This window comes from Etheostoma spectabile, chromosome 9 (genome assembly GCF_008692095.1).
Source record: "Etheostoma spectabile isolate EspeVRDwgs_2016 chromosome 9, UIUC_Espe_1.0, whole genome shotgun sequence".
Lineage (NCBI taxonomy): Eukaryota > Metazoa > Chordata > Actinopteri > Perciformes > Percidae > Etheostoma > Etheostoma spectabile.
Window position 1 is genome coordinate 28352665 of NC_045741.1, and position 27852 is coordinate 28380516.

Sequence of the window (27852 nt, forward strand, 5' to 3'; positions counted from 1 at the left end):
CCCCCCCCCCACTCAGACATCTCTCCATTTAGTGCATGTATAGGTACTGAGCGTGTGTGTAATAACAACAGAGTGAAACCACTGTAATTTCCCCTTGCGGAATTATTAAAGTATACATTATGATTCTGATTTACAGCAGTTTTGGGACAGATTGGCTGGATTGCCATGGAAAAACACAAGGCGTTACATCGGTAAGGGCAAATTACGTCTTAACTATGCATCCAGCTTATATAAATAGCTGTTAAATATTGTATGTGGTGTTTTCTCTGTTGCGGGGGCAGCTGTTCCAATGAAACAAGTTCCTTCCTGAGACCACGTTGCAGAGCCACCGTCACTGCATCTGGAACTTAGCCCCACCCAAGACGATTGGGATTGGTTTAAAGAAATCCAAACAACAAGGATTGTTTTTTTTTTTGTCATATCCCGCCAGGTCTTACTCCACAGCTTTATGAAGATGGCGTCTGGCAATGTAAAACAATCTAGGTGCTCTCCTGTGTGTGCCGGCGCTGCTTTTTTATTGGCTCGTGCTGACAGAGTAAAACGGCGGTAACCGTATTAAGCATTTCATCACAGGGAAACATTTACCCTCCGCCTGCATTGTTAGCACCATCTACACCACGCGCATGGCCAATATAGTGTGTATACGAGCCTACGCTCAGTTATGTGTGAGTAAAACAGATTGCAGCCACTCACAGTATTTCCCACGCAATATAAACTCACTGTAACACTTAAAGGGAAAGAAATTAGAAAAAAAAAGGAGAAATGGGTTGGGGAGAAAGGCGGCAAGAAAAATAGAGGCAGGCGGAAACGGGGGTGAAAACACTGGCGGGGGGGAGCTGGAGGCTGCTCCTGTCAACAGTATGGACAAAGACAAATGGTGTGCCACTGCTCTCTAGCCAGGCAGAAAAACACCACGTCCGCGTTTGTCTGCTCCCGGTTTCTCTCACTGTCATGTCATAATCAGCACAAAACCTCACTGTCACAAGCCCAGAAACACACTCCGACGCGCACACACACACACACATACACTATTCCTGTCTGACTGACTGAGTATTCCTAACTCGGTGGGCAAATCTGATAAAAATTAACAATTTACACACAACCCGTCATTGATATGACCCACATACTGTACTGGTCGTGCTGGTGCATCGCCATGGCAGCCGCATGTATGGCCATATGGCACAGGAAGTGACCTTATAACCTCTTGTCTCCTCTCATCTTCCTCCTCCTCTCTGCTGTGCGTCTCTGAACCAACCGCTCATCCACTTCATTTCCATTCTTACCGCGTCCTCCTCCCATTTCTTCCCTGTATATAATCCAATGTAGGGATTTCATCTCATCTAACCACTCAGTCCATTTGCCTACAATACGTTGCCCCGTCGTTCCCTCTCCCACCTCGCCTCCTTTTGGCATCCAGTGCTATCCAATATGGGCTCTTGGTTGTATGCAGGAGCTAAAGTCCCACTCAGTGGAGGGAGCATACAATGAAATGAGGGGATTTGCAAGGCGAGCCATTGTTTCATGTGTTCATGCAGTATAAGGGGACATTCCTGTCAGACTGGAGAGAGGAGCGGTAGCCCAGCTCGGGGATCAGAGATCCCTGGCTTTACACGGTGCTGCTGAATATAGTCAACATTAACTCCCACACAAAGAGCGTCTGAGGGTCAATGAAGACTAGGAAACAGCTCAGGAGAAGAGGAGCCAGATAGTGTGATGTATAGTGTGGTGTAAAACGATGATAATTTGTCTGCTGTTTAGTTGGCTCCCGCTAAAATGATAAGTAGATTATTGAGTTTCCATCTTCTTTCACTAACTATCTTGAATCATTTTCTATCACTGTAACCTGAAAATATTTGGGTTTCGGACTGTTGGTTGGGCAAAACAAGCATGCAAAGAAAATGCAATTGTCATTTATCACAATTTTCAACATCTCTTTAACTAAATGATTCATATATTTTGCGCAAAAATAGTCTACAGACCAGACTAATTGGACCATAGTCCTTAGTTGCAGCACTAATGTTAACACACCCCATGAGAGGTTTGTTTCCAAGGTGTCAAAATTCAACAATTCCCAACGTGGCGTGCATCTGTGTGTCAATCGTGATGTAACCGATAAAATACCAATCATAAGGTGTGTTCTTTATGCGTTGTTTTACGTACTGATGGGGATTTTAAATACAACAAAGATGGTGTGTACAGTACATAAAGGCTTGAACAGATGTGATGCGGGAAGTAGTAAGAGTAGTCAGCTATGAATTTTTAATGCTGAGGTGAAAGCCTGTTCCACAAACAAACACACCGTGGCTACAACCGTCCATATGCTGAATGACGCACACACACACACACACACACACACACACACACACACACACACACACACACAGTGTATACAGTGTATAATGCCTACAACTGTGAGCTGAACGCGTACTGACATTTTGCTCAAATCAATCCAGCTGTCATAGACACACTCACATGTCACTAAAGAGAGGTAGAGAGAGATGGAGAGACATGCCATGCTGCAGTGCCGTAGCATCCAAACTGTCCTGGAAGACACAAAGCCCTACCTGCTAGCTCTACTGCACCCCCAGTGCCACAACAACCAAGGACCAGGGCATTAGGAAGCAATTCCATGACCATTTCCACACCATAGAGGCACACCGTAACTCTCAAAGTGATGATCAGAATGTAACTATTAGAAGTTACACACCAAAAAAAACCGCATGGGTGTACCGCAAAAACACACAAACAAATGGCTAAAGTGAAAGACATGAACGATGACATTACAGTAACAGCTGCATGAGCTGTTGATGGAGGGAGAGAGATGGGGTGATGGGGGTGAAAGGATGCACGAGGAGGCTGAGTGTTAACTGTACTCACAGCTCAGAATAGAGGATGTGCAGGTTGCCCAAATTGTCTGTGTAGTTGGCCGGGCTGAGCCAGGGCAGGACCAGCAGCAACAGAGCCTTCATGGTCAACGCTCTGCTCTTTTTCCTCTCTTTTCCCCCTCCTTCTCCCCTCTCTGCACTGTAGCTTTCTCCTCTTCTACACCCCCCTCCTCCCCGTCCTCCTCCTCCACCTCCAATTCTCCGAAACTGGCCGTGCTGACCCGCGCTTCCTCTACCCAACTTCCTTGCTTGCCTTTCTTCTCCTGAGGGGCTCTTGGATCCAAATTAATCCTTCACTTCCTACCTAGCCTCTGTCTTTCCCTCTGGTCCCCCCCCCCCTCTGTCTCTCTCTCTACCTCTGTGTCTGTGTGAGCTTGGCAGTTTGTTCTTCTGCCTCAGGCTGGCTGCCTGGTCATCTCAGCTGCAGAGGCAAACGGGCCACTTGCCAGAGGTTGAAGACGTAGACGGAGGAGGAGGAAGAAGCGGCAGAGACAGGCGCAGAGCAGAAGTCCCGTTGTGGCTCAGGAGGAAGAGGAGAAAGTGCAAGAAGAAGAGGAAGGAGACCCATGCAAAGGTGGCACATTTGGAATACAATTTGAGATATGCAGCCCTTTAATCTGCTCTGGGCACTGGCGAGTTGTAAGAGGATTTGCGCTCGTATGCGTGCGTGTGCTTGTCTGTCTCCATCGGTGTGTGTGTGTGTGTGTGTGTGTGTGTGTGTGCATGTCAGAGAGAACAGCGCAGGCTGTGACTTATACTGCAGCAGAAACCACTGAGGGGGGAGACGGAGCAGACCAAACAAAGACAGAAGGGGGGGAGAGGTACTGGGTGCTGCTCTGATTGGCTCTGCCCACTTTACACCTCGTAGACAAACGCACACACTCAGACACGCACACACACACACACACAACCTCTGCATTCACCTCCCCCTGCCTGCACATATGTTGGTCCATGAAGGGGGAGGATAGAGAGGAGGGAGGAGAATATGTTTCCTCCAAGCGATGGACTGCTCCCTGTGCAGCAGATTGGTCTGATCGCTTAAAATAATCTGCATCCATGTGTGGAAAAACTGAAAAGAGCAGGACCAAAACACACCGGCAAATCAATATTCTCTGCAGTTATGGAGGCTTGTTATTCTGACATATAAGAGAATGGCAGGGGCACAAAAAAGAAAAAAGAACCACTGTCCAAGTGCACATTTCATTCATTCAGTCAGTCATAGAATCATTCAATCTCAGAGTGTATGCAAAGAGAGGGGGAAAGATAAATTGTTATAGGTGATGCACAATAACAAAGGTTAACCCTGTCTATCATTACTACCTGATGCAAATAGTTGCGCAGGGATCATGGGAAACATTTCCAGCTGGGAGATGATGGGTGAAAGGTGTGTTGATACATGTTGATGGCATGTGTGTACAAAAACAAGATACATTTAAAAGCTTTTTGAGGTGCATATTCATACCCGCTATCATCCCTTCCTGTTTTTTTTCAATCTCTTCTCTGTTGTCACTCCCATCTCCCTCTGTCTTTTTCTGTGGTAAACACAAAGCAGGAGGAAGAGTAACAACTTCGAATGTGAGCTACTGCAGCTAATCTATTTTCATTTCATCCTGTCAAATCTCAACCTCAATCTCTTTCCAGTGATATTTATTCAGCTATTTCATTCCTAGTATAGAGTCATGTTAATTTGATTTGTAAAGCTCGCATTTTAGCATCATAGTACTTTTCCTTCTTTCCCTCCTCTTTCCATTTTTTCTCTCTTCTTACATTTTTTCCCACCGATTTTCATAGCGCTCTGCTGTCTGCAACCCTCCAGAAAGACACTTAACTGGTGTAAATACGCTGTCTTAATGAATATTTCATGGATGGAGGTAGTGTAGTTACATGCTGAATATATATGTGTGTGTATGTGTGTGGGTGTGTGTGTGCGCGCGCGCGTTTGTGTGTTAATGCATGTGTGCATACTGAAGCATAAGTTATCCTGCGGTATTTGAACAGTGCGCACAGCAACAAGACCACAGGGCACGCAGGAAATGGAAACGTAATTGGATTGTGACAGGATGCAGTTTGTGAACAGAAACCAGTCCGCCCCCACGGGACTCATTTCATTCACTCACACTCACAAAAACACCATCATAACATACGCACATACTCTCCATCAATTATTACTTTTGATTTTCCACTCACAGTTTGCTCACACCTGTAATTTCAAAATGGGTATTTTTAAAGATACAGTAATGGAATTATGCCTTAGCAAGACAGGGTCATACAGTACATACAGTACATACCAAGGGACCAATCTGTGTATACATTTATGTTATATTGAATAAAGAAGCTATTGATGCTTTAGAAATAAGCATATGGTAATCCTAGCACCACAACATCCTGCATGAATGTATGGAAACAATTTCTGCTTATTCCCTTTACGGGTTATTATTATGGAAGCCATGCCACTTCTAGGCAAGACCCGCCTTTCACTAGCATTCACTATTGGCCAGGCGTCCATGGTTACGCGAGGTAACGTAACCCGATTTGTTCAGGTCCTATCCCCTGGCCAATCGGCTGTTCTATCCTTAACCACTCGAGGCCAATGCCTAACCCCAACCAATCGAGCTGCGGGACTTGCCTAGAAGTTACGTGGTATCCTTAATAACGCATATGCTACAGATTTTTTTAAGGAGACAAATGATGTGGGAACACCGGTCACATCTTAAACGGAAAATGGGATTTACCTCTGCCCTCTACAACAGACGAAGGAGAGGACGACCTGAAGAAGTGGCCTTGGGTTACAGAACAAACTCTATTAGCTTAACATTAGCTAAAAAATAAGTTGGGATAAGTTCGGCCCATTTAGCTTCTTTATTCTTCCTGTTGCTACTGACGGTGAATCAATGAACAATCTGAACAGTTCTGAGGCTTAGCAGTACTTCTATCAACAACTGACATTTAATAAGGTCAGGCGTGTTTTCTTAAAGCAGGTGAGACACAACCTTCTCCAGGCTATTTAAAAGCAAATATGAAAAGAACCTATTGAAACAGTACCATTGCTGACAGTAACAATCCCTTTTGGTGTAGTTTGACACACTTTTTACGTCACTGATTTAATTTGTATTGTTGGTGCCGCTGCATAAAGCATATCTTATCCCTCAACTTTATAACATGTTAGCTAACTTAGTTTGTTCCTGCTTTCCGAGTCTACTTCTCAATGTTGTTCTTTCACTTCTTGGTAGCACAAGGCACAAATGAACACATTATCCTTTTTAAGGTGTTCTTCAAATCAAGAAGAGATAAGACACATGCAACATAGGCCTACCTCTAACTCTCGCAGAAGCTGGTTGAGTGAGAGAAATAACTGTAAATCGCACCCAAGGTAACATGGGGCTAACGCAATTAGCCAAACAAGTTAGCTTATCCACCTGCCACTTCAGTTGGCTTTGGCTGTAAAGTGGCCAAATCTCACATAGAAAAGTAACTGCAGGGTGCCAAAAGAGCTAAGTTGGTAGCGTGGGTGCCCATTTACGGAGGTTTACTCATCGATGCACCGGGCCGGGGTTTGACTCCGACCTGCGGCCCTTGGCTGCATGTCACTCCCCCCTCTCTTTCCTGTCAAATAAAGGCCTAAAATGCCCCTGAAATATAACCCTCATGTTGTCCTCGGGTCAAATTTGGCCCATTTTCAGTTTTTTCATCACAAAAAATGGACCTTTGAAATAAGCTGAAAATGCCTTCATTAGAAATATCAAACAACTTTGAAAAAAACATAAAAAAAAGGAATCACTGCATTGAAAAAGTGTCAAAAAGTGTCAGAAAATGCGATAAATTTTGGTCATGGTTGACGGAAAGACAACACAAGGGTTAAAAAAGAAAAGCAACATTCATTAGGAACTCTCATTTACTTTCCCAATTTTCACACAAGCTTTTAAGGACTTCCAGTGAGCTTTGAACGTGTACTTGAAAACAAGTACACTTTCACACAAAAGGGAGGAAGAAGAAGAAGAAAAAAGAAACATGATCATGCTCAAGGCAGAACATCAGTAAAACACACACATGGTGCTCTGGGTAAATTAATTTGACTAGCACAAAAAATATGAGATCCAGAGACATTCAGAGAAGAGAAAACCTGTTTTAAGCAGCAGGTAGCCTACATGCAGTCACATGTAACTGCCTAAACAGAAGAACATACCTTAGCAGTCATCTGTGCAAGCCCTTACAGGACAAAGGAACAAAGCGGGTAAGAAATACCGTTGTTCAAATGGTTCTGATTTTGTACTTCATTGCACTGGCTGTTTACAAAATGACTGATTTCTCCAACCAAAGGCCAATAAAGGTCACGAATGATTACATGAGTATGAAATCATCTCTAACCAGATGGCGTGGCAGTCTCAGTCATTACAACTCCTGACCCTTTGCCAGATCCTGGTGTATGGCCAGAGACAGAGTACGCTGACATCATGGCCCCAAAAAGACCCACACTAAGATAGATCAGGGACGTACAGCGCCATTTACATATCCCCAGTCTTGAAATATATCTCTACGTCTCGATACAGAAAAGATATTATAAAGAGATAGAACAGCATGCACTTGACAAATTTGGATATAATTCAGGTTTGATTAGGTTTAGGCACAGCAATGACTTGGCTAGGCTTTGGGAAAGATCAAGGCTTGGGTAAAAAAGATATTTCTGTTATGGTCACGAGACCCATCTTTGGCTAAAAGTCCAATGTTTGGTTGATCCATCCAACAATCCTGAGACACCTGCACATACCAGACCAACAGTAATAACCAACTTATTAAACACATACTGTGTAGTCAGCATGTTTCCTCCGATCAGGGAGGCTCCAAAATCATGTTTGCAGCTGTCGCCATGGTCCCCCTACATGTCCTGCGATGCCATGTCACATCCTGCTACGCCCTGCTGTGCCTTGTAATGTCGCACAGAGCCCTGCTTTGCCATAAACTACTACAAAGAACTACAACAAGCTACTATTTTTTGTGACTGTTATTGCCACTTTTCATTTGAACCCCAACCGGTTGTCAGACAAGACCCAGACCCAGACAAGAGCCTGGGTCTGGGTCTGGGTCTGGGTCTGTCCCAGGTTTCTTCCTAAAAGGAGTTTTTCCTCGCCACTGTCGCACTGTTGCTTGCTCTGGAGGAAACTACTAGAACTGTTGGGTCCTTGTAAATTATAGAGTGGTCTAGACCTGCTCTATCTGTAAATTATAGAGTGGTCTAGACCTGCTCTATCTGTAAATTATAGAGTGGTCTAGACCTACTCTATCTGTAAATTATAGAGTGGTCTAGACCTGCTCTATCTGTAAATTATAGAGTGGTCTAGACCTGCTCTATCTGTAAATTATAGAGTGGTCTAGACCTGCTCTATCTGTAAAGTGTCTCGAGATAACTCTTGTTATGAATTGATACTATGAATAAAATTGAATTGAAATGGTCACAATCAGTGGGCCATAATAAAATAAGAATAGAAATGTTTAAATTTCAGGAACTTTTTCACATCCCGTTGTGTAGAGTCGTCCCTCTGGACGGGGCCTCTCACCTCCGCAGATAACCCCTTCAAACTATGGGCGAGCTGCTGAATCCTCATGGGAGTCTGCCTCAGAGCTTCACACCTCATTATGACGCTCACACTACATAAAGGAAAAGACTGGAAGAAAAAGATAGAGGGAAGGATGAGGTAGAATAGAAGGTGGAAGAAAGACAAGAAGCGTGTTGGTGGTGGGAAATAAGACGGAAAGAAGGGGCAGGAAAAAGAGTTCATACACGCTGCTGCTTGTGTGGTTATGTGTGGCGAGATGCACTAATTATCCCAGAGGCCTTTGGGCTAGGGGTGTATTCATGAGTATTAATGAAAACAGATCCAGACTGAGAGCAACCAAAGAACTTCTAAGTCTTTTAATGATATACAAACAGAGATGCCGGGCCTTGTTTAGATGCAAGTTGGGTTAGAGGAAGAATTCTCCCCTTTGGGACCGAAGCTGTAGGTTAATGACGATGGGCAAAGGAGGGTGGGAAACCTAGAGTGTATAATTACTGCAGGTCATTGTAGATTCTACCAGAACAAGGGTAAATAGGAAAGAGAAAAACACATAAAGTAAAAATCTTACTTCTTGCTTACTTGTTTAATAAGAGCACTGATGATATCTCAGTTTCTTTAATGGAAAATACAGTTACAGGCCTGCAAATGCGTATAATGCGGATAATGTGGAGCGAGCCAGATCATAAATGCGAATTAGAACCCTGGCAGGGTGATGCCAGACCTGGGTCTTTAATCTGAACCTGAAGGAGTGCCAATTCACAAAAATTATTGGTTCGCTTTACATTATCCGCCTTATTACACAGCTACTCATACAGAGGTTACCCACTGGTGATGCCTCCGTCCTGGTTGGGACGGTTTACTTTATAACTGACAAGAACTGCTCCAGTGGAAGCCAAGTCGCTCTGTTTGCACTGTTGCCATTAGCGCTGTTAGCAATCCCCGTTTCCTCCACCCTCTATCACTCTCTTTGGGATCTGCTGATCATTAGTTTGAGCTCCGTATGAGCACAAATTGACAAAAAAATGGTCCGCCAGAGTCTATGATCGAAACTTGGTCTGTTAGACTTAGCCGTGGTTTGTTATACAGAAGTAGCAGACTGCAGATTGACCAATCAGAATTGAGTATGTAACAATGCTGGATGAGAACTGCTTCTGCCATACTTTGGGGATTTATTAAACCATCCTACCTGTTCTTGATGTGGTCTTCCAGTTCACCACGGGCCAGAGTTTCAGTGCAATGGTCAGTGAAGGGGCAAGCCACAGCCAGCTTGTCCAGCAGCTTGTGAACCAGCAGGCTGGGCTTCCTGCAGCTCTGCAGCATGAGGGCCGTGCGACACACTGGGCAGAAGTCGCTCTCCAGCAGGAAGTTGGTGAGACACTCCCCGCAGTAGGTATGTCCGCAGGGCGTGTCAAGGGGGCGGATGAGCGCCTGCAGACAGATGTGACAGATGAGGTCGTCGTCCACCTCGTCTTTGTAAAGGTACTCGTGGTTCTCCTCCAGCTGGTGGCTGTGGCCACACGAGGTGCACAGGTTAGGGGGCGGAGACAGTCTAAAGTCTGAGGGGGAAAGGGGTGGAGCAGATGCTCCGGCCATCTCCATGGCAACTTCAGGCTGTATACTTTCCTCCTGGATACTCATTTGGACTCAGGTTGTGTTGTTGGATCCAGGGAGGAAGTAATCAGCAACAGAGATGTGTGGGGAACTATGTGAGGAAAAGGAACATAGTGTAAGGGAGGCAGTAGTGGAGGAAGTACACATGTGTATTCTTTACTTACAATCAATACAACATTGTACAAATACTCCATGACAAGCAACAAACATTCAACTGCATTCAAAATCCTACTCCAGTACAAATACATTAGTATAATCAGCAAATTGTGTGTAAGGTACTGGTTGTGTAGTAATACATCTCATGGCTGATGTATTATTATATATGACGTATTATTATAAGATTGTTAATTCTGATGCATCAATGTTTAAGCATGCATTTAACTGCTGTAGCTGGCTGAGGTGGAGCTAGTTTTAACAAGTAGTTTAGTTATAGTTATAGGCATCAGGCTCCTTAAAAGCATCACAACATAAATAAGATGGGACTTGAGATGAGTTGTGGGGTGGAAAAATTAAAAGTAAAGTCCTGCTTCACAAATCTAAATTATTTTTAGTAATTGTTTTTTTTGGTTTGAAATATGACAATTTTACCTATTTGGTCCTTGGAAGGTTATTTAAATGAAACAAGTTTAGAGGGGAACTTCTAGTTCTAGTACCACAGAACTTCTAGTAGCACAAAATCTCAAAGACCGGACTCACAGACTCAAGGACTTTGGTGCAGACTTCACCGAAGGGAATTACAGACAGTTCGAAGTGTTGTGCTGTTTACTGCTGAGACCATAGTGAAATCCAGAAATTACAAATTTAAACAACAGCACGACACATGACCCTGGAGCGGAGCGGACCTGTTGTCCAGCTTTGAAAGAATCTGAAAAAATGGCCTTGGCCATGTGGATAGCAACAAACTTCAAATTAAAATACTTTACATCTTTGTTATTGAATGTCACCAAGGTAACATTTATACCTATCTGAGGCCTCACACACTCACTCACTTAGCACCTGAGATCAATTAAGTGTATGAGTCCTTAGGCTTCAGGGCTCATTTTGGGATTTGGCCATAGAGTTGTATACTAAAATAACTAGTATAATTTAATTTTAATCTGTTTATTGTTCCCCTATGGGGAAATTACAATTTACACTCTGTGTCCACACTTGGTTAGTTTACACACAGTCCTGAACTACACACACACACACATGCTCAGGATCTACACATGCACTGATGGAGAGATGTCAGAGTGGGGGGGCTGCCAGCTGAACCAGCGCCCTGAGCGGGTGGGGGGGGGTACGGTGCCTTGCTCAACAGCACCTGGCAGTGCCCAGGAGGTACTTTTCGGTCCATACGGGGACTTGAACCAGTGACCCTCCGGTTACCAACCCAACGCCCTACGGACTGAGCTAGTAGCATCAAATGGAAGTAAGGTAAAGTACAAGTACCTGAAAGTTATACTTAAGTTACTTTAAAGTTAAGTACAGTATATGAGTAAATGTACTTTCCACCACTGAAGGAAGGGACACGGCAGCCACAGTTATCGTTTCAAGTAAACAGGGTGTGAAAATATTCATAGGCTGTGTTGCCGGAGCAGAGCTTCTCTTTCACACACACACACACACACACTTGAACAACAGCAGTGTACTGCAGTACACACATTACACAGATTTCATCTCTGGATGCAGGAACGTCAACACTGCTCATCTCAGCAGCGAGTGTAGAGACGGAGAGGCCCAGGTGAGTCTGCAGCTCGCTGTACATGACAAGCACACATCGAAATCATATCGAAAGGCGGGCAGGCTCCTAGAGCACATGGACGCGAACAGATGGGCTCAGTCAGACACACGTCACCTTGGCAACAGCCATCATGTTGGCACTCCACAAGCTTTGTTTCTGGACCCACTGTCGGGTTTTGGCTGCTAAATGAGACACTAGATCTTGTTAAAAAAATACCAACAACAACAATCTGGAACATAACTTGTGTTCGGAGTCTATAATACACAAATGTTATCCAAGTGCTTGTTCTAATTTATTTTGACACATTCCCATGCTTATTCCCGATGTGCTTACTTCAACAAATATGACCGTGCACGTACAACATAAAAATCCACTGAGTAATTGAGTGAGTTGTCAAAACAAGGCCGCCCTCATTTCATTTTTTACATAAGCAATATGAGGAGGGCACACAGCGAGTTGTGACAGCCGTATTAGCTGAGTGTCTTCGGTGTGTTTGGGAGGGGAGGGACGGCCAATAAGAAGAGGCTTAACAAAGATGAACTTTCCCACTGAGAGCTTGCGGTAACATGGCTGATTCATCACAGACTGTGGCACCTGCGGCGTCTGAGGTCTGGCCTGATCTATGGAGCAGAACTCTTTCATCGCCACGCAGGGAAAGCTAGACACAGAAAGGGATGGAGATATATATATATATATATATATATATATATATATATATATATATGTATATATAGAGAGAGAGAGAGAGAGAGAGAGAGAGAGAGCAAATAAGTGCCAACAGGAGCAGATAATGAAGGGAAAAAGTGATTCAAAGATTCAATGAAAATTAAGGTGTGATATTCTCTCCAACTCCTGATCTGAACAGGATTACATGATCTCTTTTGAGTTTGTTCTCTTTGCTTTCCTGGAAAACTGTGGTGTTAATAAAAGAGAAAATGTAACCACACAGTAGGGTTGCACAATTATTCGTAATTTTATCAAATTCGCTATATGGACTTGTGCAATATCCAAATTGCAGGGGTGCGCAATATTTGTTATTTATATTTGTTAAAAGGCAAAATATGTGTCAAACCGTTGTGAATGAAGTATTGTGGGGGTGCAGAGACATCCTGGCCTACAAATCATATCCTATAGACTACAGAAAACATCGTTGTTTGGAACAGATCCTCGCAAAAATCACACTATGATCCTTTTAATGATGATTCAATGACTATCAGAATAATGATACAAACATGATCATTCCCTATTCAATATCGTGAATCAGTCAAATTCATCACAATTAGATATTTTTTCTCATATCATGCAGCCGTACTACATATTAACAAAAAACAAATGGATCAGAATGTACGCCTGTAGTCTGAAACAAAATGGATGACATCCTACAACTCAAAGCCTGACTGGAACCCAGTAACCAGAACAATTTGTGTTTGGAATGGCAATAACAATGTAACTATTTCCCGGCATACAAATGCATGCACCTACACTACATGCAGAGACATGCACACACGCATGCCTTCACACGCCCACTCAAACAGACACTGGCGGAGGACACCCGTGCCTGAGGAGCAACAGCCCTCGCTGGCTGCTAATCCCTGAAGTGACTAGACAACACTGCCACAGCGAGAGAGAGAGAGAGAGAGAGAGAGAGAGAGAGAGAGAGAGAGAGAGAGACACACACACACACAGTAACAGAGAGCTGATAGGCTGAGCCTCAACCACACATTAATGATGATGTATGAATACCTACACCTGTTACCATATAACAAGCATCAGGTGTGAGGTTCTGAGTTGGGCTGCAGTCCGTCTACGTTTCTATTTCACTTTTGATCCCAAAGTGAAAGAAAAAACATTTGGATTGTAAATATGACACCGAGGAATAAAGATGTATCCTTTGTCTTTGAACCAAAGTCATGTCGTGCAGAGCTGCAACTAAAGATTATTTTCATAGTCAATTAATCTGTTGATTACTTTCTCGATGAATCAATAAAGGTGTTTGGGCTCTAAAATGTCACAAAGTGCTGAAGAATGAAAATCCCTGTTTTCCAGACGCCAAGATCCTTAAATGTCTTTTTTTGTCCACAACTCAAAGATATTAAGTGTACTGGCAGATGAATGGGTAAATTACAAAGGTTTCACATTTAAGCAGCTGCAATAAATTCTCTATTTTTTAAAGTAGGCTTTAGAGCCCTTTAGAGCTTTGGCTCACCAGTCCCTTTTCAACTATTGATCATAGGAGCGTTTCTTATCTACAACAGTGTACGCCTTCTTCCTCACACATTGCCCATTTGATGTAAATCCAGCCGGTAATTAACTCTCAGCTTACTCTCCTGTGATCTGGGCTGACTTGACGAGTTAATAACGGTACAAGGCTGAGCCAAGTCAGCTCTTTTTTCCTAACGATTGAGTGTAAAAAACGACCCAACGATAAGCTAAAGGTGTCTGGTCGGCACTCTCACTGTCCACACTGAACCTGCATGTTGCTATGTACATAACCACTCCTCACATTCAACACAATCAATCATATCTGTAGAGTGTCAACCAACCAAACACACACACCCTCGGAGCAAAAAGGCGCAGTCAGCCAAATCAGACAAGTGCATGCGAGCGAAGCACGCTGGATTAAATGGCACACAGTTGTCTTTTGCATACCTAGTTTGTTAATCATTGCGCATTTGATTTCCATGTGCTGCCGTGTACTAAAATTCATGCCATGATGTGTTTTCAATGGACTCAGATTATTGCTGTGGGAAGTGTGGGCTCACATTGACAAGACTACAAACTGCTCTGTGAGTCATGTAATGAAACACACTCTTTGGAAGGCTGACGCACAATCACGGGCTCCACGCTCGCCCGGCAGCACAGTTACAAGGCAGAGTGGGAGTGCTGAACGAGGAGTTGCTTGTCGTGAACATATCAGTTTATCATCAGATCGTAAAAAATCGGAATGGCGTGCTGATCCAAGCAGCTCAATAAACACGGACCCTGAGCGCAAATAAGCATGTGGGAGCCTGGAGTTTTAGTTTCAAATCTAACACACACACACACACACACGCACACGCACACGCACACGCACACACACACGCAGTACAGCATAGTCTGTTGTGTTCAAACATGTCCCTGAAACACTGATAATTCCAGTAAGCCATTTTCTTTCAACCTTTTCTGCAGATTTCATAACACATCAAAAAACCAAACAGTGGAACTCAAGCAGTACTTCTACTGTATATAACAGGACAAATAAATACCTGAAACCTCTCCTTACTATCAAGAATCCCATCACAAGTCATTCCTCTACATGTATTACATAACATGACGTAATATTTTCTGCATTTTTAAAATCTTGTTCCATGTAAAATGCATTTCCTGCTCTTGTGTCTGTATGTTTGGGTATGCCGGTCCCTCCCTGAGTTCGTAGCATATCTCCTTGCGAGTTGGAGCCAGACCTGACACCTCAGTCTGGGAGAACAGCTGCGGGCAGATGGGAAGCTCTGTGAAGTGTCTCCAATATCAGAATGGCTGACTAGGTCAGCACAGACTGTACGCAACATCAACAGACATGCTGAGATTAGCAATCACACACATAGACAACAGTAAATTGTGAGCACGAAAAGTGAAGGAAACACTCACACAGGGATTCAATGCAAGTGAAATCCATGCAAATAACAGAGAGCAGCAAAAGACACTGGACACTGGTTTTGTAACTACCGACAAAGTTGCACTTTTGGAGTGTTTTTGACAGTTAACAACCATATTCCTGATAACAAAACCAACTTGGAATGGGGGAAAGTACTTACATGGCTTCATGAGCGACGTTCACTTTCAGCAAAGCAGCTCACCTGGACAGGTAAAGCCTCACAGAGGGCGTAACATTAAACCATTCAGACAGGGGTGGGGTGGGGGCAAAGGAGAGTTCAATGACTCAGCGAAGAGGACTTTGTCTCAGTCACTGAGCCTGCCGATTGGCTGCCTGTCTTCAGGTGGAGAAATTGTATACGAGCGCTGGTCCTGAGGGAATTTTACAAGCCCTAAGCAGAGAAGACTGCTCCTGTTTGAGCTCAGAAGCTGCTCACCTCTATCAGGCCAAGGTGATCAGGAAGTGGCAGAGCAGAGGGGGGCGGGGCCAGAGGAAAGGTAAACAGGAGAACTGCCCAAACCTGCTCAGTTTGGGAGAAACTGGAATTTCCATTAAGTGGAGTGGACACATAAAAGGTAGAATGGAGGGTTAGGATATGAACAGTTGTGGCATTTATCAGCACAACAAACAAAACATAAGTTTTTTTAATGAACTATTGAAATGTTTTGTAAAAGGGCACCAGCAGATTGAGCTCCAAGTTCTGACAGGCCCTCTTTTATAACACAATAAAGATGTCATAACCCACAATACATATTTTGTACGTACATGATTGATTTCCTGCAGACCATTTGCTTAAACAGAAGGCCTGAGCTGTGGTCTATGGCTGCGGAAGCCCGTAATCTGAGATAATGCTACCATGTTCTGAAAGTATTTTAGACCTGTGTACAGTAAACACACGGTAATACTTGTTGCTTGTGCAGAGCCTTCTTTTTGTTGTTGTGGTTTTGATTTCCTACGACAATAGGATGCTTTTGTAAAGCCGCGCGGTTGAATAGGGCTTTGTACAAAAACAGTTGTCATCCTCGTTTTTCAGATGTGGTTTCCTCCTCGTCTTTTCCAACCTCACGCTGCTCTTTAAACCCTGGCACGGTGAGCCACAGGTGCTCCAGACGCAACATCACGGTTCTTCATGAGTCACTCTGAGACTCATTACAACATGTCTGGGCCCAATATATTGACCTACAAACTGTAGGTTCTGTAAATCACCAGCTGGACTCATAGGCCTTTGTCTAGTTGAGTAGTTTAATTTATAATAAAATGATTTTTGTTCTCAAAAATCTTAATGTGTAAATTCTCTAAAGCTGTCAGATGAATGAAGAGGAATAAAAAGTACAATATTTCTCTCTGAAATGTAGAAGTAGAAGTAGAAAGTGGCATGAAAAGAAAAGACTCATGTAAAGTACAAGTACCTCAAATGTGAACTTAAAGTACAGTAGGCTACTTGAGTAGATGTACTTTTCCACTGAACGGGAGTAACACATACACATTCATATGCAATTTGTTTCATTTGCTTGAGAGTTAAAATTTGAATCGCTGATAACACATGCAGCCTTTAGGTGCTGACTTGTTTTGTGCATTAGCATTTCTAAGTGAATTCTATTTTAGTTCAATCGCACCGTTACATCACTCCTGCAGCAGGAAACCATTGCTTGTCTTTTGTGATATTTCTTCAGATTGGGAGAGGGAAAAGGTTTTGCCGTATTTCTTCCAGTCACTCAACAATCAGGCAGCGGAGAGTGCGGTCTCTCTTCACTGGATGAGTGACGGTTGATGAAAAGTATGGAGCAGATCCTGGCAACCTTTGCAGCTGTCATGTCCCTCCCACTTCCTTTCCACATGACCATTCTTCAGTCTCCATTCTCTTGTCTCCTTGGCTCTGATGAACAGCGTAATACAGCAGGATGTGTTAACAGGTGGGAAATGCTCATGGTGTTTTGCTAAATTATACACACTGATTCAGATATGGGAAAGCTTTCTTCAACTCTTAAGTACTTTTTTGAAGTTGAGTTGAACCTGCATCCTGTTTTATTTCTGCTGAGTCCTCAATCCTCCCCCTCCACCCCCCCACCCCTTTGCTCCCGCTGCTGGAGTTTCTCTAACTACTGTTGTGCAGGTAAAACTAATCTCCCCCTGTCTCTCTTGGACATTGGAAACTTTCTCTTATTCCTCTTTCTCTCTTACACACACACACACACACACACACACACACACACACACACACACACATACACATACACACACACACACACACACCACAAGTGTGTCTCACTATCTTGTGGGACCAGTCATTGACATAATCATTTCCTAGCCCCTTACCCTAACCTTAACCATCAACCTAAATGCCTAACCTTAACCCTCACCCCACCCTACCTTAACCATCAAACCTAAATGCTAACTTTAACCCTTACCCTCACCCTAACCATAACCTAACTCTAACCCTAATCCTAAAACCAAGTCTTATTCTTCAAACAGCCCTTTAACATTGTGGGGACCAGCATTTTGTCCCCACAAAGCTCTCAGGACCCCATAAGTATACTGTATTCCCAGTTTTTGGTCCCCACAAATGTAGTTAAACCTAATATATACACACACACACACACACACACACACACACACACACCCACACACACACACACACACACACACACACACACACACACACACCAAATCTCTACCTGACTTCACACATTCCTATGACACGCTTTCCTTCCCGGCAATGATTTGAATTCAGATGGCGGATGAGTGAGAAAAAGAGCTGGCTGTTACAAAGACAGGGGATATTTCCCTTTTAAACTCACTTTTTGAAAAACCCTTCATGAGTTTCTTTTTCTATTCGTTCTCATGTGGCAGTAAAAGGTCGGCCGTCTCTCTCTTCCTTCCACACAGCATCCATATTTCATAGTGCCGATGCTAATGCTCTCCGTAGCTTGAATATTGAAGAGAGGAAACCGCAGATGGAAGGTCATCAAATAGAAGCGAGCGAGTCGGCTTTGACAATCACCACGGAGACGGCCTCCATCTTGTCCTTCTAATGTGATCATTCACTGGAGACTGTGTGTGGGTGCAGGTGGGGGTCTTATGGAGATGCATGTGTTTGGGTGTTAGAAGGTTTTTTTACACGCTCAGTTTCTAAAGCTTTTCATCTCCGTCTGTTTTAGAGGTCAATAATTTAACCTCAACCAGCCGTCACCCACTGAATTTAGATAAAACCTTTCCTTGATGCTGTGCTGCAACACACTCAATAATCATATTGAACTATGGTACACCATAAATGTAGCCTCAACATTTATAACATATTTATTCTCCTCTATCGCCAATAAGCCGCTTGCTGTATTCTCGTAATAACTCTGCACAGCACTTTTATTGTAGCAATGATTTGTAATGCTAATCTGAATTTACATCATTAACCAACAAAGATGCAAGGATTAAAAAGAAAATTACTGATTACAAACTAGTTATTTTTGACTATTGGGATTTTTGGTCATGGGAACATTTTACTCACCATCTCTGTTGTAGAGATTTGGGAAATAGAGACTGCAGCAAGAACAGCTTGGTCAATGCAAGGAGCGTGATTTAAAAAAAAGAAAGGCTTCATGTACTGTCTTTAAAGCTCTAAAACGCTATGAGTTGGTAGAGAGCGAATTAAAACTATTAGCTCGACACAACTCTCTCTGGATTTCTCAGGATGGCTATGTTCAGAAGATTGTGGCGTCCGGTGACTTTCCCACGCAGAAACTCAAGGGAAGATAAACCTTGAGTGAAGAAAATGACCTTGACAATTAACAACCACATTTCTGATAACAAAACCACCTTGGAGTGGGACCTTCTGGACCTTCTGACAAGTTCATCATGGTTTTTGAATCTTCTGTGTCCTCCTTGGTCACCAAGTCTAGTGGTATATCTTGGATCCATTCTTCACAAGCCACATATCTCCAGAACATTCTGACACTAAAATGGCTTTTTTCAGACGGACACATCAGGAGACACACATCAGGACACACATCAGGAGACTCACATCAGGACACACATCAGGAGACACACATCAGGAGACACACACATCAGGACACACATCAGGAGACACACATCAGGACACACTGTTTTGGTCCTGTTTCTGTCTCAGGAACAAACTCTCGCGAGATCTGGCAACACAGAGAAGCTAACATCAGCTAAGCTAATCTCTGTGATGCTAAATATGTCTTTAAGCGGTGTAAATATCTACATTAGCAAAAAAACACATTATTGAATCATCTAAATATAACTTTTCATCCGTCCACTTTACGTTCAGTACACGTTCAAACGAGGCCACGTCCCTTTAGGAGACAGGAAGTGGGTGCCGTTTCGTACCTGTAGACTTCTTATTGACTGGAATTGTTAAAGAGAGACTCTAGTTGTGATGTTATTGCTTTCTGCAGTTTAATACAATAGCTACGTTGATTGTTGTATTTTCATTTTTGGGTGTGACTCAAAGATAACTGATATCTCCTTTCCTGCTCCTTGCCCAGATCAATGCTGTTCTTGAGTCAGTGTGCAGCTACATTATTTCCACTGAAAGTTATAAAAATATACAAATACCATCCAGGTTAAAAAAAACAAAACAGATTTTTCTTTTACAGTATTTAGACTAGACTTCTAAAATGGCACTGCTTGTGGGCCTAAAGGTACAACTTTATTCATAACGAATCATCCTGTTAAGTTCAGATGTTCCTCATCTATGTGACATCTGAGGTTATTTATAGATTGTTGGGGAAGTTTACCTCGACTGAGTTGTTACAGTAGGCAAACTAAGGTAATGCTCTCAGACTTGCTCCCTGCGTAATAATTCAACAACGTGAGTCAAAAACACTAGCTGCATTCACCCTGTTTGCACTGCAGGCGAATGATGCACATTCACACTGCCATCCCACGTTGCCATCTATCTCTAACAGCACTTCAGATCCCACTTTTATTTCCTCTTTCTTTTGTACCTCTTCTCGTTTGATTCATGGTGCCGTTTCACCTCAGCTGGTTTTTCTTCTACCCATAAATACATTTTTCTGAATCAAATGCATTCAATTTCTCCTGGTAATCTTCAGCTACCTGATTCAAGGTGGCATCTGAAATACACAAGCGCGCCTGTCTCATATAGTTTCCCTCGCCCGTTCACTCGCCACAGTAATAGATTGTGGCTTTCCATCACTTCCAGCGCCTCACATACAAACGCGTGCACTTTACTTTCACATATACTGTATAGGCACAAAAAAACCCGCCACATGTCAGACAGGAGCTCATCCATTTGTGGGTGCCTGACAGCTCTGGCCCGCTGCCACCAACCCCCCCTGAAAGGATGAGTTTTGGAGCATTTTCATCTAAGAGTTGCACTTCTCTTTTATCAGTGCTTGTCTCATTTGCACAAAAAGCCATGGTGATAAAGTAGGGCAGTCGATTTTAATTTTCCCAGCTCCGACAAAATAATATGGGGAAATAAGGATGTTTTCAATAAGTCATTAGTCAGATGTCAAAAGGGGCTCCACTTTTGACACAGGGAAAAGTGCCTTGTATGAGGGCAGAACATGCAAGTGCATGTGCTCTATAAGCAGTAATCACTAGTGTGAACATCATCATTCAAAGTGCACGGGGGTGGAGAGTGTTAGTAGTTCTGCTATTTGTCAAATGTCACAGTGACACCAAGCCAGATTGTAACAAAAGAGGGAGACATTTGTACATTTGGGACAAGAGGGACAGATGCTAAGCAGAATGCTGAATGAGAAGTGAGGGAGAGACAAATAAAAGAAGGCACAGAGGGGAGACAGAGAGAGAGAGAGAGAGATATGAAGTGATTGGTGTGTCTGGCTCTGTTTTCAGCGCTGAATCGGTGGTCTGAGTCTCGGGGGGGGTAAGTAGAGCGTTGCTGTTCCAGCAGGTAACACAGCTAATGCCAGCCAGCAAATGAAGATGAATGCACTTAATCTCTCTGCTGCCAAAACTACACCTTAGCATTAGGTCTCACACACAGACACCTTACAATGCCCCCACACACATTAGCCATCAATCTAACTCAGGCTTCACCGTCAAAATGTTAACATTTTACATTCATTTCAATATTTCTGCCTTTGAGTGAATGCAATTTAGTTTGTGACTGCTTTTAAAAGCCTGGAAGTGTGTGTGTGTCTCTGTGTGTGTGTGTACCGAAGTACGTGTTGAAGGAAAAGTAGAGCAGGGCCACAGATGCTTGACAGCGGGGCAGTCTCATTATCCTGGTCCAGCATGAGAGGCTACCAGTGACCCCGTCTGTCACTCAGAAGTTGCCATTGGCAGCAGCAGATTAGCGTTATTGGCCGCGGGTGTGTGACAGGTACAGTAGGGCTGGGCACCAACCAGATTGCCTCTATTCATTAATTGAGTAAGACAGATGCCTCGTCATTCATTACCCAATTTAAATACTTAAGGAATAAAGCTCATTGGTGTCAGTGGGCCAATGAGCATGCAGCATGCTTCAACCCAGATCAAATAAAGCTGGTGATTGGCTGTCTAACATTACATGTTGTAAAGATACTCAGGAAAAACTCAAACACACACAATACAGGCTCATGTAGAAGTAATGTAATGTTGTGATTTATTTTTGTCATAACGGATTCTATAAAATAGAGGGTTTTCACTGATGTGATGTTCAGGGAAGTAACCCGGATACACGGTCATATTGGAGGCACTCGGTGTAAACACCTGATTAATACAGCTTAATTAGCTTTGTAGCAACTCATTTGGCAATGGCGTGAATGTAACGGACGCTTATTAATATCAAAAAGTTACCCACTAAAGCTTTAAAAAGGAAAGATTGGATTTGCAGGCTGTTCTTATGAACCATTTGTAGTTATAGCTACGAAAATTAATGCACTTGCACCACGTTGAGTGTGTGGATCATAAAACACAGGGCTTTCAAGCAGTGGAGCGGTGTTTGTGTCCTGGGGAGAACACCCAGAAAAAGTGTGTTTGTGTCATTAAAAAATGTAGAGATTGCTTTTGGGCAAACATACAACATTCAATTATTCCTTTGACCTTTTCAGGTTTTTTTTTAACAACTGTAGTTATACTGCAAAGATCAGCCTCTCCATTTGTTAAATCCCCCAAACCCATGCCTATATCCCAGTCCCTGACAAGCCCTTGGATTTCTCAGCAGGACCTTCTTGCCTCTGAAGAGCTGTGAAAACACTCTCAGTCCACTGAGAATAGATGGCCAGTGGAGAGTGTCCGCCGTCTAATTTTCCATGACATTTCCATCAGGATCTGCGCGGCGACCTCTTCACTGTATCACCTTAAGGTCTTCCCCTATCAGGAAAACTCTCATCTGAAAAATGGCATTTTATCCCCTCCAATTCAAATTCTGTCCATCTTTCATAATGTTAGTAAGGGTTATGTAAAAATTGGGGTCAGGTTGCGGCATACAGTAAAAAGAGGCCTGTTAGGGCCCGTGCTGGTCTTGCTCCAATCATTTCATAGTATTTTGGAGTGATTAAATTGGGCTTATGATGCAACAGACCAGATGACCAGGACTTACAAGAATGTGAACAGACGGAGCCATTCATCACAGCCGTAATCCTCTCATCCCTTTTATTAGACAGTCAGTGCACTCCGCTGCCATGCAACCCTGCATCAACATGCATGAGCACCTAGCATGGAAACAACACATGATGATGCCCAAATGCACCAAAGCAAAATAGCTCAGGAGGATGCAAGGCCGAGGGCCTGTTTCTGTTTAGTGTTTCTGAAAGCAAACATTATTTTGGGAAGGACTGTTGAGTGCTGAATGAATTAAGCTTTATGAATATTCACAAATCCCTCCTCCTCTCGCTCTACCGTGCTGTGATCGCTTAGCAGCGTGCCTAAAAAGCCTTAGATCTTTGCAGGCTCTAACTTCCAAAGGGGCTCTAAAATCGTATTAGTACAGTGAAAGTCAACATGTTTATTTGTTGAGAAAAAAATATATTCATGTAGTCAGAGCGAGACATAACATCTTTGCCGGGAACATGCCGCACCAAATCACATTAATCTGAAATCCTAATTATGAGATCAGTGTAATTGTTCTGTGTGGGTGCTCTGACATCCATTTGTGACGGCCATTATTTCTGTCTGTCTGTTGCCATGGAAATAGGTTTCTAATTTCATGCTTCTCGACACAATCCACTGTATGTGCTTGTTGTTGCCACACTGATACCTGGTGCAGGTTTGTTTTCTGCTGGCCTGCTTTTTAATTGTTTTGCATGGATGTGAAGCCTCTTGCTACTGCCGCAGTCTTTCTCTGTTGTATTGATTTCCACTGCACACTGCTTGCCTCTATGTGTTTCTATTGAGTCTGATGTGTTGCTCAGCCATTGCCCCGACTGCTTCGGTCACAGCAGCTGCTCTGCTCTTAAGCCCGCCACCAGTGGGTAACTCAGTCTTTGATGTGAAGCATCTCGATGGCTCTCATTCAGCCGTGTCAAAGAAACAGTGGAGAAGGAATGACATCATACCGGTGTGTAGGACAGGGTGTACAGTAGCATGTGTATTACTACACTAAAACAGCATTTAATACACCACCACTATTACAAATGCTATCTGATTGACTTTTTAGTTATTGCTAGATTTATACTATTCTTATGTTAAACGCTTTCTGTCACAAATCCATATAATGCTATCATGCGCCTACATGTAATAACAGATATGTGGATAATATGTAATAAATCTTAACCTAATCCAATTAAACAACCCAACAAATATCACTAAAGAAAGAGCATGATTGAACAGCACTAATAGCGTTATTTTTTTAATGATGGAGAAACCTTTCAGAATACTGTGTATCCTTAATCTAAAAAAAGCATAGGTCAACATTTTGGGAAAAATGCATATTAACTTTCTTTCTAAAAGATTGATCACTATCACTATTGTTCAGTAAAGATAAGATTCCAGCTGATTAGCTTAGCTGGAAAAGGCTGGAAGAGAAGCAGGGTAATATCCACCTACTAAAAAAACCCATTGATAATTAACATGCTATATAATTTTTGTGAAACTGAATTGTAACCAACATGTTGTGGTTTTACATGGCGCGACATGTGCCGCCCACCAGCAGAAAGTCTCTGCTTGTGACGACAACAAGACGTCAACATTAGGATTTTTCTGGCCACCTTGCGAATGTTAATGCATTATTCACTCATCTTTTAGCTCTGTTATGGTCTCCACCAACTCCTGAGGGAAACATCTTGCTGTTTAGCCGCTAAATGCTCCACTACTGCATGTCAACCAGCTAGTCGCTGACTTTGTCAGTTAGCAAACAGTAGGTTTTTGGCAGTTTCTTCACTGAAAACAACAAAACCGAAAACAATGCAATGAGAGCTGTGAGAGTGAATCAACGACAGTTAGTGAAATAGTCACGTTGTTTTTAATCTATTGATTCGTGCACACATTTTTATGTAATGTAGTTCAACTTCTCGTTTTTTTCACGGTACTTAATCTACAAAATCTCTACGGCGGTTGGGTTTAGGAAAAGAACAACTGGCCGCGTCTATTTCCTGGAGCACCTTTGATTTACATGCCATGCTATGATGTTGATATGTGCCTAAAGCAACATTAGACCTATCTGAGGTCAATCTAAGCGATATAATTGAATGTTTAATCCAGCTCGATGTGAAAATCTTGCCCTCTTTTTCCCCAGTGTACAACATATGGCCTTTTCACAGGCTTTTTTAACGTTGTGTCTTTCTTCTTGTGTGTCCTACACACAGTGTGCAGTGTTATCAATATCTGCAAGACACACACGGCGGATACGGTTTTCATAACCTACGGGACATAAGATATTCAAGCAGCTCTGCCCAAGCTTCTGAGAAAAGCTTAGCAGAAACAGGGTCAGAGTCAGATAAAGAATAACAGTGTTTGAATCTGAAGTTATCAGGATGCGGGGGAGAGCGTGAAGGAGAGCTGCTTTTGTGAAAGACAAAAAAAAAAAAAAGAGAGCTTTCACATCACAAAGCGGGGAGAGAGCCGACAAGGCTAATAAAAGGGAGGCGGAGAGGCTTTTAAGCCAACTGACTGGTTCACAGAGTGGAGGAAGGAGATGGTCAGAAAGGACGTGAGCAAAACAGAGCCAGAGATTAATAGATGTGTGGCAAATGAGAAGGAGAAGGCCAGGAGTGACTCGTAGGTCACCCTTGGAGCTCTGTCCCTTCACCCCCCCCCACCCTCTCTCTCTCCTGTGATCCTTCCAACACCCCCCTCTGCCCCCCCCCCCCCCCACCCGCCCTCCCTCGACCTCCCCTTGGCGTACTGTGACGCTGAGCAGACGTGGAGGTTAGCATCATCGAGAGGATGGAAAGGGGAGGCGCAAAGGGGGGGCTTAGTGTGGGGAGGGGGCTGGGACATAAATAGAAACTGACCTATCATGAACACACACTTGCAGTTAGCAAACATTAACGCACTACACACAACACAAACGCCTACATTTCTGTATTTAGCAAAGGTTACATATACTGTATTAACATGATCGCTGTTCTGTGTATTTTTGTAGGAGGGTTACAATAAAATGCCAACTACTGTAAGCTTAACAGAGTATGATGCTCCCGGGGATACTGGGAACTAATGTCATCTCATCAGATGGCTACTCTCATGCCAGTCTCTCTCTCTCTCTCTCTCTCTCTCTCTCTCTCCTCTCTCTCTCCTCTCTCTCTCTCCCCCCCACAATGCAATCAGACATCCCAGGTTTGCCCAGCATGGCTGTGCTCGGCTTTATCCGCCAGCAAGGTTTGGTACAGAACAAAACATTCAGCCAAACCACTGGCAGACAAAACAAGATTGTGTTAAACGGATAAATGAGCAAAAGAAATTCTGCTATTTTGTATGTTTAAAGCCACCCCATGTTGAATTGGAATTGATGTCGTTGTCTAAGGGGCCCTTGCACTGGTAGTAATCACATTTATGTAGCTGCTATAATCCTGTGGTAGCCTATAGACGGCCTGAGCTGGGTACACTGTACTGTGGAGTGTACTGACTGTGGCCAAGGCCTATTTTTAAACCGAAATTGTTACATAATTAAGAGTGGATCGATAAGTCAATTGAAGGAGAAAGAAGAGCAGTGACATCGGCCACATATGAACATGTTAACAACCCCCTGAGGGGCTGTGTGCGCATACTCTCTCACATACTCCCTTTTCATCCCCATAAACACACCTCCCTCTCCATCTCACACTTACACTCACACACACACACACACACACACACACACACACACACACACACACACACACACACACACACACAAAAACAACCATTATGTAGAACTCCCTGTGTGTAAGTAATATCATCTGAGTAGCCAGAAATGAAGGCTAACTTTAATTTGTGTCTAAATATTCACTGCTGTGAAGTGGCCTCAGACCAATAAAAAAAAGGAAGCAGCGAACTGGTGAGTTAGGAAATTATTTAGCGATTTAATTTATTTCATTTTCTTCCGTCATTTTTATTACAAGAAAAAAAAAAACACATCTGTGTTGTTGATGTTGAATTATTCAAATGAAAGCAATGAGCATCTCCGGTTTGTGCCGTGTAGTACTGTGTACTGAGTGTTATTGACAGTGTAACTGCAACAACGAAATTAAAACTTACATAAAACTTTTATTGCAGACACCGGTCCATATAACACATCATACAGTGTAAATAAAATAAACGTGAGACAGTGATTGGTGGGCGGTTTTACAGGATTACAGCAGCTACAGGATCACTTTCTCTCCTTTTTAAAGCCTGTAAGTTATACATTGCTGTTAGGGTGTAATAGTCCTGCATTGGCCGACCTTCCCCCACAGCGCTGTGGAAGAGGGTCTAACTAATCCACACAGTATTCCTGGATGCGAGAAAAACACCACAATCGTCATGGGAGGCACTATCCGCCGGACGGAGCCACGGTGCCTCTGCAAAATAGTCTCAAGAGGGAACTTGTTTTGTTCAAAATGCAACATGTATGTTCAAAAGTAGAAACCTCCGATTGGACAGATAGTCTAGCTAGCTGTCTGGATTTACCCTGCAGAGATCTGAGGACCAGGAAACCATAGTCCTCAGATAGAAGATAGTCTAGCTAGCTGTCGGATTCACCTGCAGAGACTGAGGCCAGGTAACTATAGTCCTCAGATTAAACAGATAGTTAGCTAGATGTCTGGATTTACCTGCGAGAGACTGAGGACCAGGTAACCATAGTCCTCAGATGGACAGATAGTCTAGCTAGCTGTCGGATTCACCCTGCAGAGATCTGAGGACCAGGTACCCATAGTCCTCAGATTGGACAGAAGTCTAGCTAGCTGTCTGGATTACCCTGAAGAGATCTGAGGACCAGGTAACTATAGTCCTCAGATTGGACAGATAGTCTAGCTTAGGGTGACCAGACGTCCGGTTTCCGGGGACAGTCCCCGATTTTAGCGACCTGTCCCCGGCTGGATCTGTCCCTGGAAATGTCCC

General features: G+C 43.3%; 1 protein-coding gene across 5 annotated transcripts in view; it reads right to left on the bottom strand.

Moving 5' to 3' along the window:
- lnx1 (ligand of numb-protein X 1) overlaps nt 1-15845 on the bottom strand; it is a 52029-nt gene extending 36184 nt beyond the window's left edge. For 2 of the 5 annotated variants that reach the window (XR_004333502.1, XM_032526000.1), the window contains exons 1-2: nt 15566-15845; nt 9624-10139 (exon numbers count right to left, since the gene is read on the bottom strand). Coding sequence is in view for 4 of the 5 variants with exons in the window: in XM_032526000.1 (XP_032381891.1) it covers nt 9624-10075 (452 nt within the window). In the remaining variant the exon portion in view is untranslated. Of the gene's footprint in view, nt 1-2877; nt 3620-9623; nt 10140-15565 lie in introns of those variants that run through there. The other 3 variants (XM_032526004.1, XM_032526003.1, XM_032526002.1) reach the window with 2 other exon arrangements.
- Nucleotides 15846-27852: the final 12007 nt, after the last annotated feature.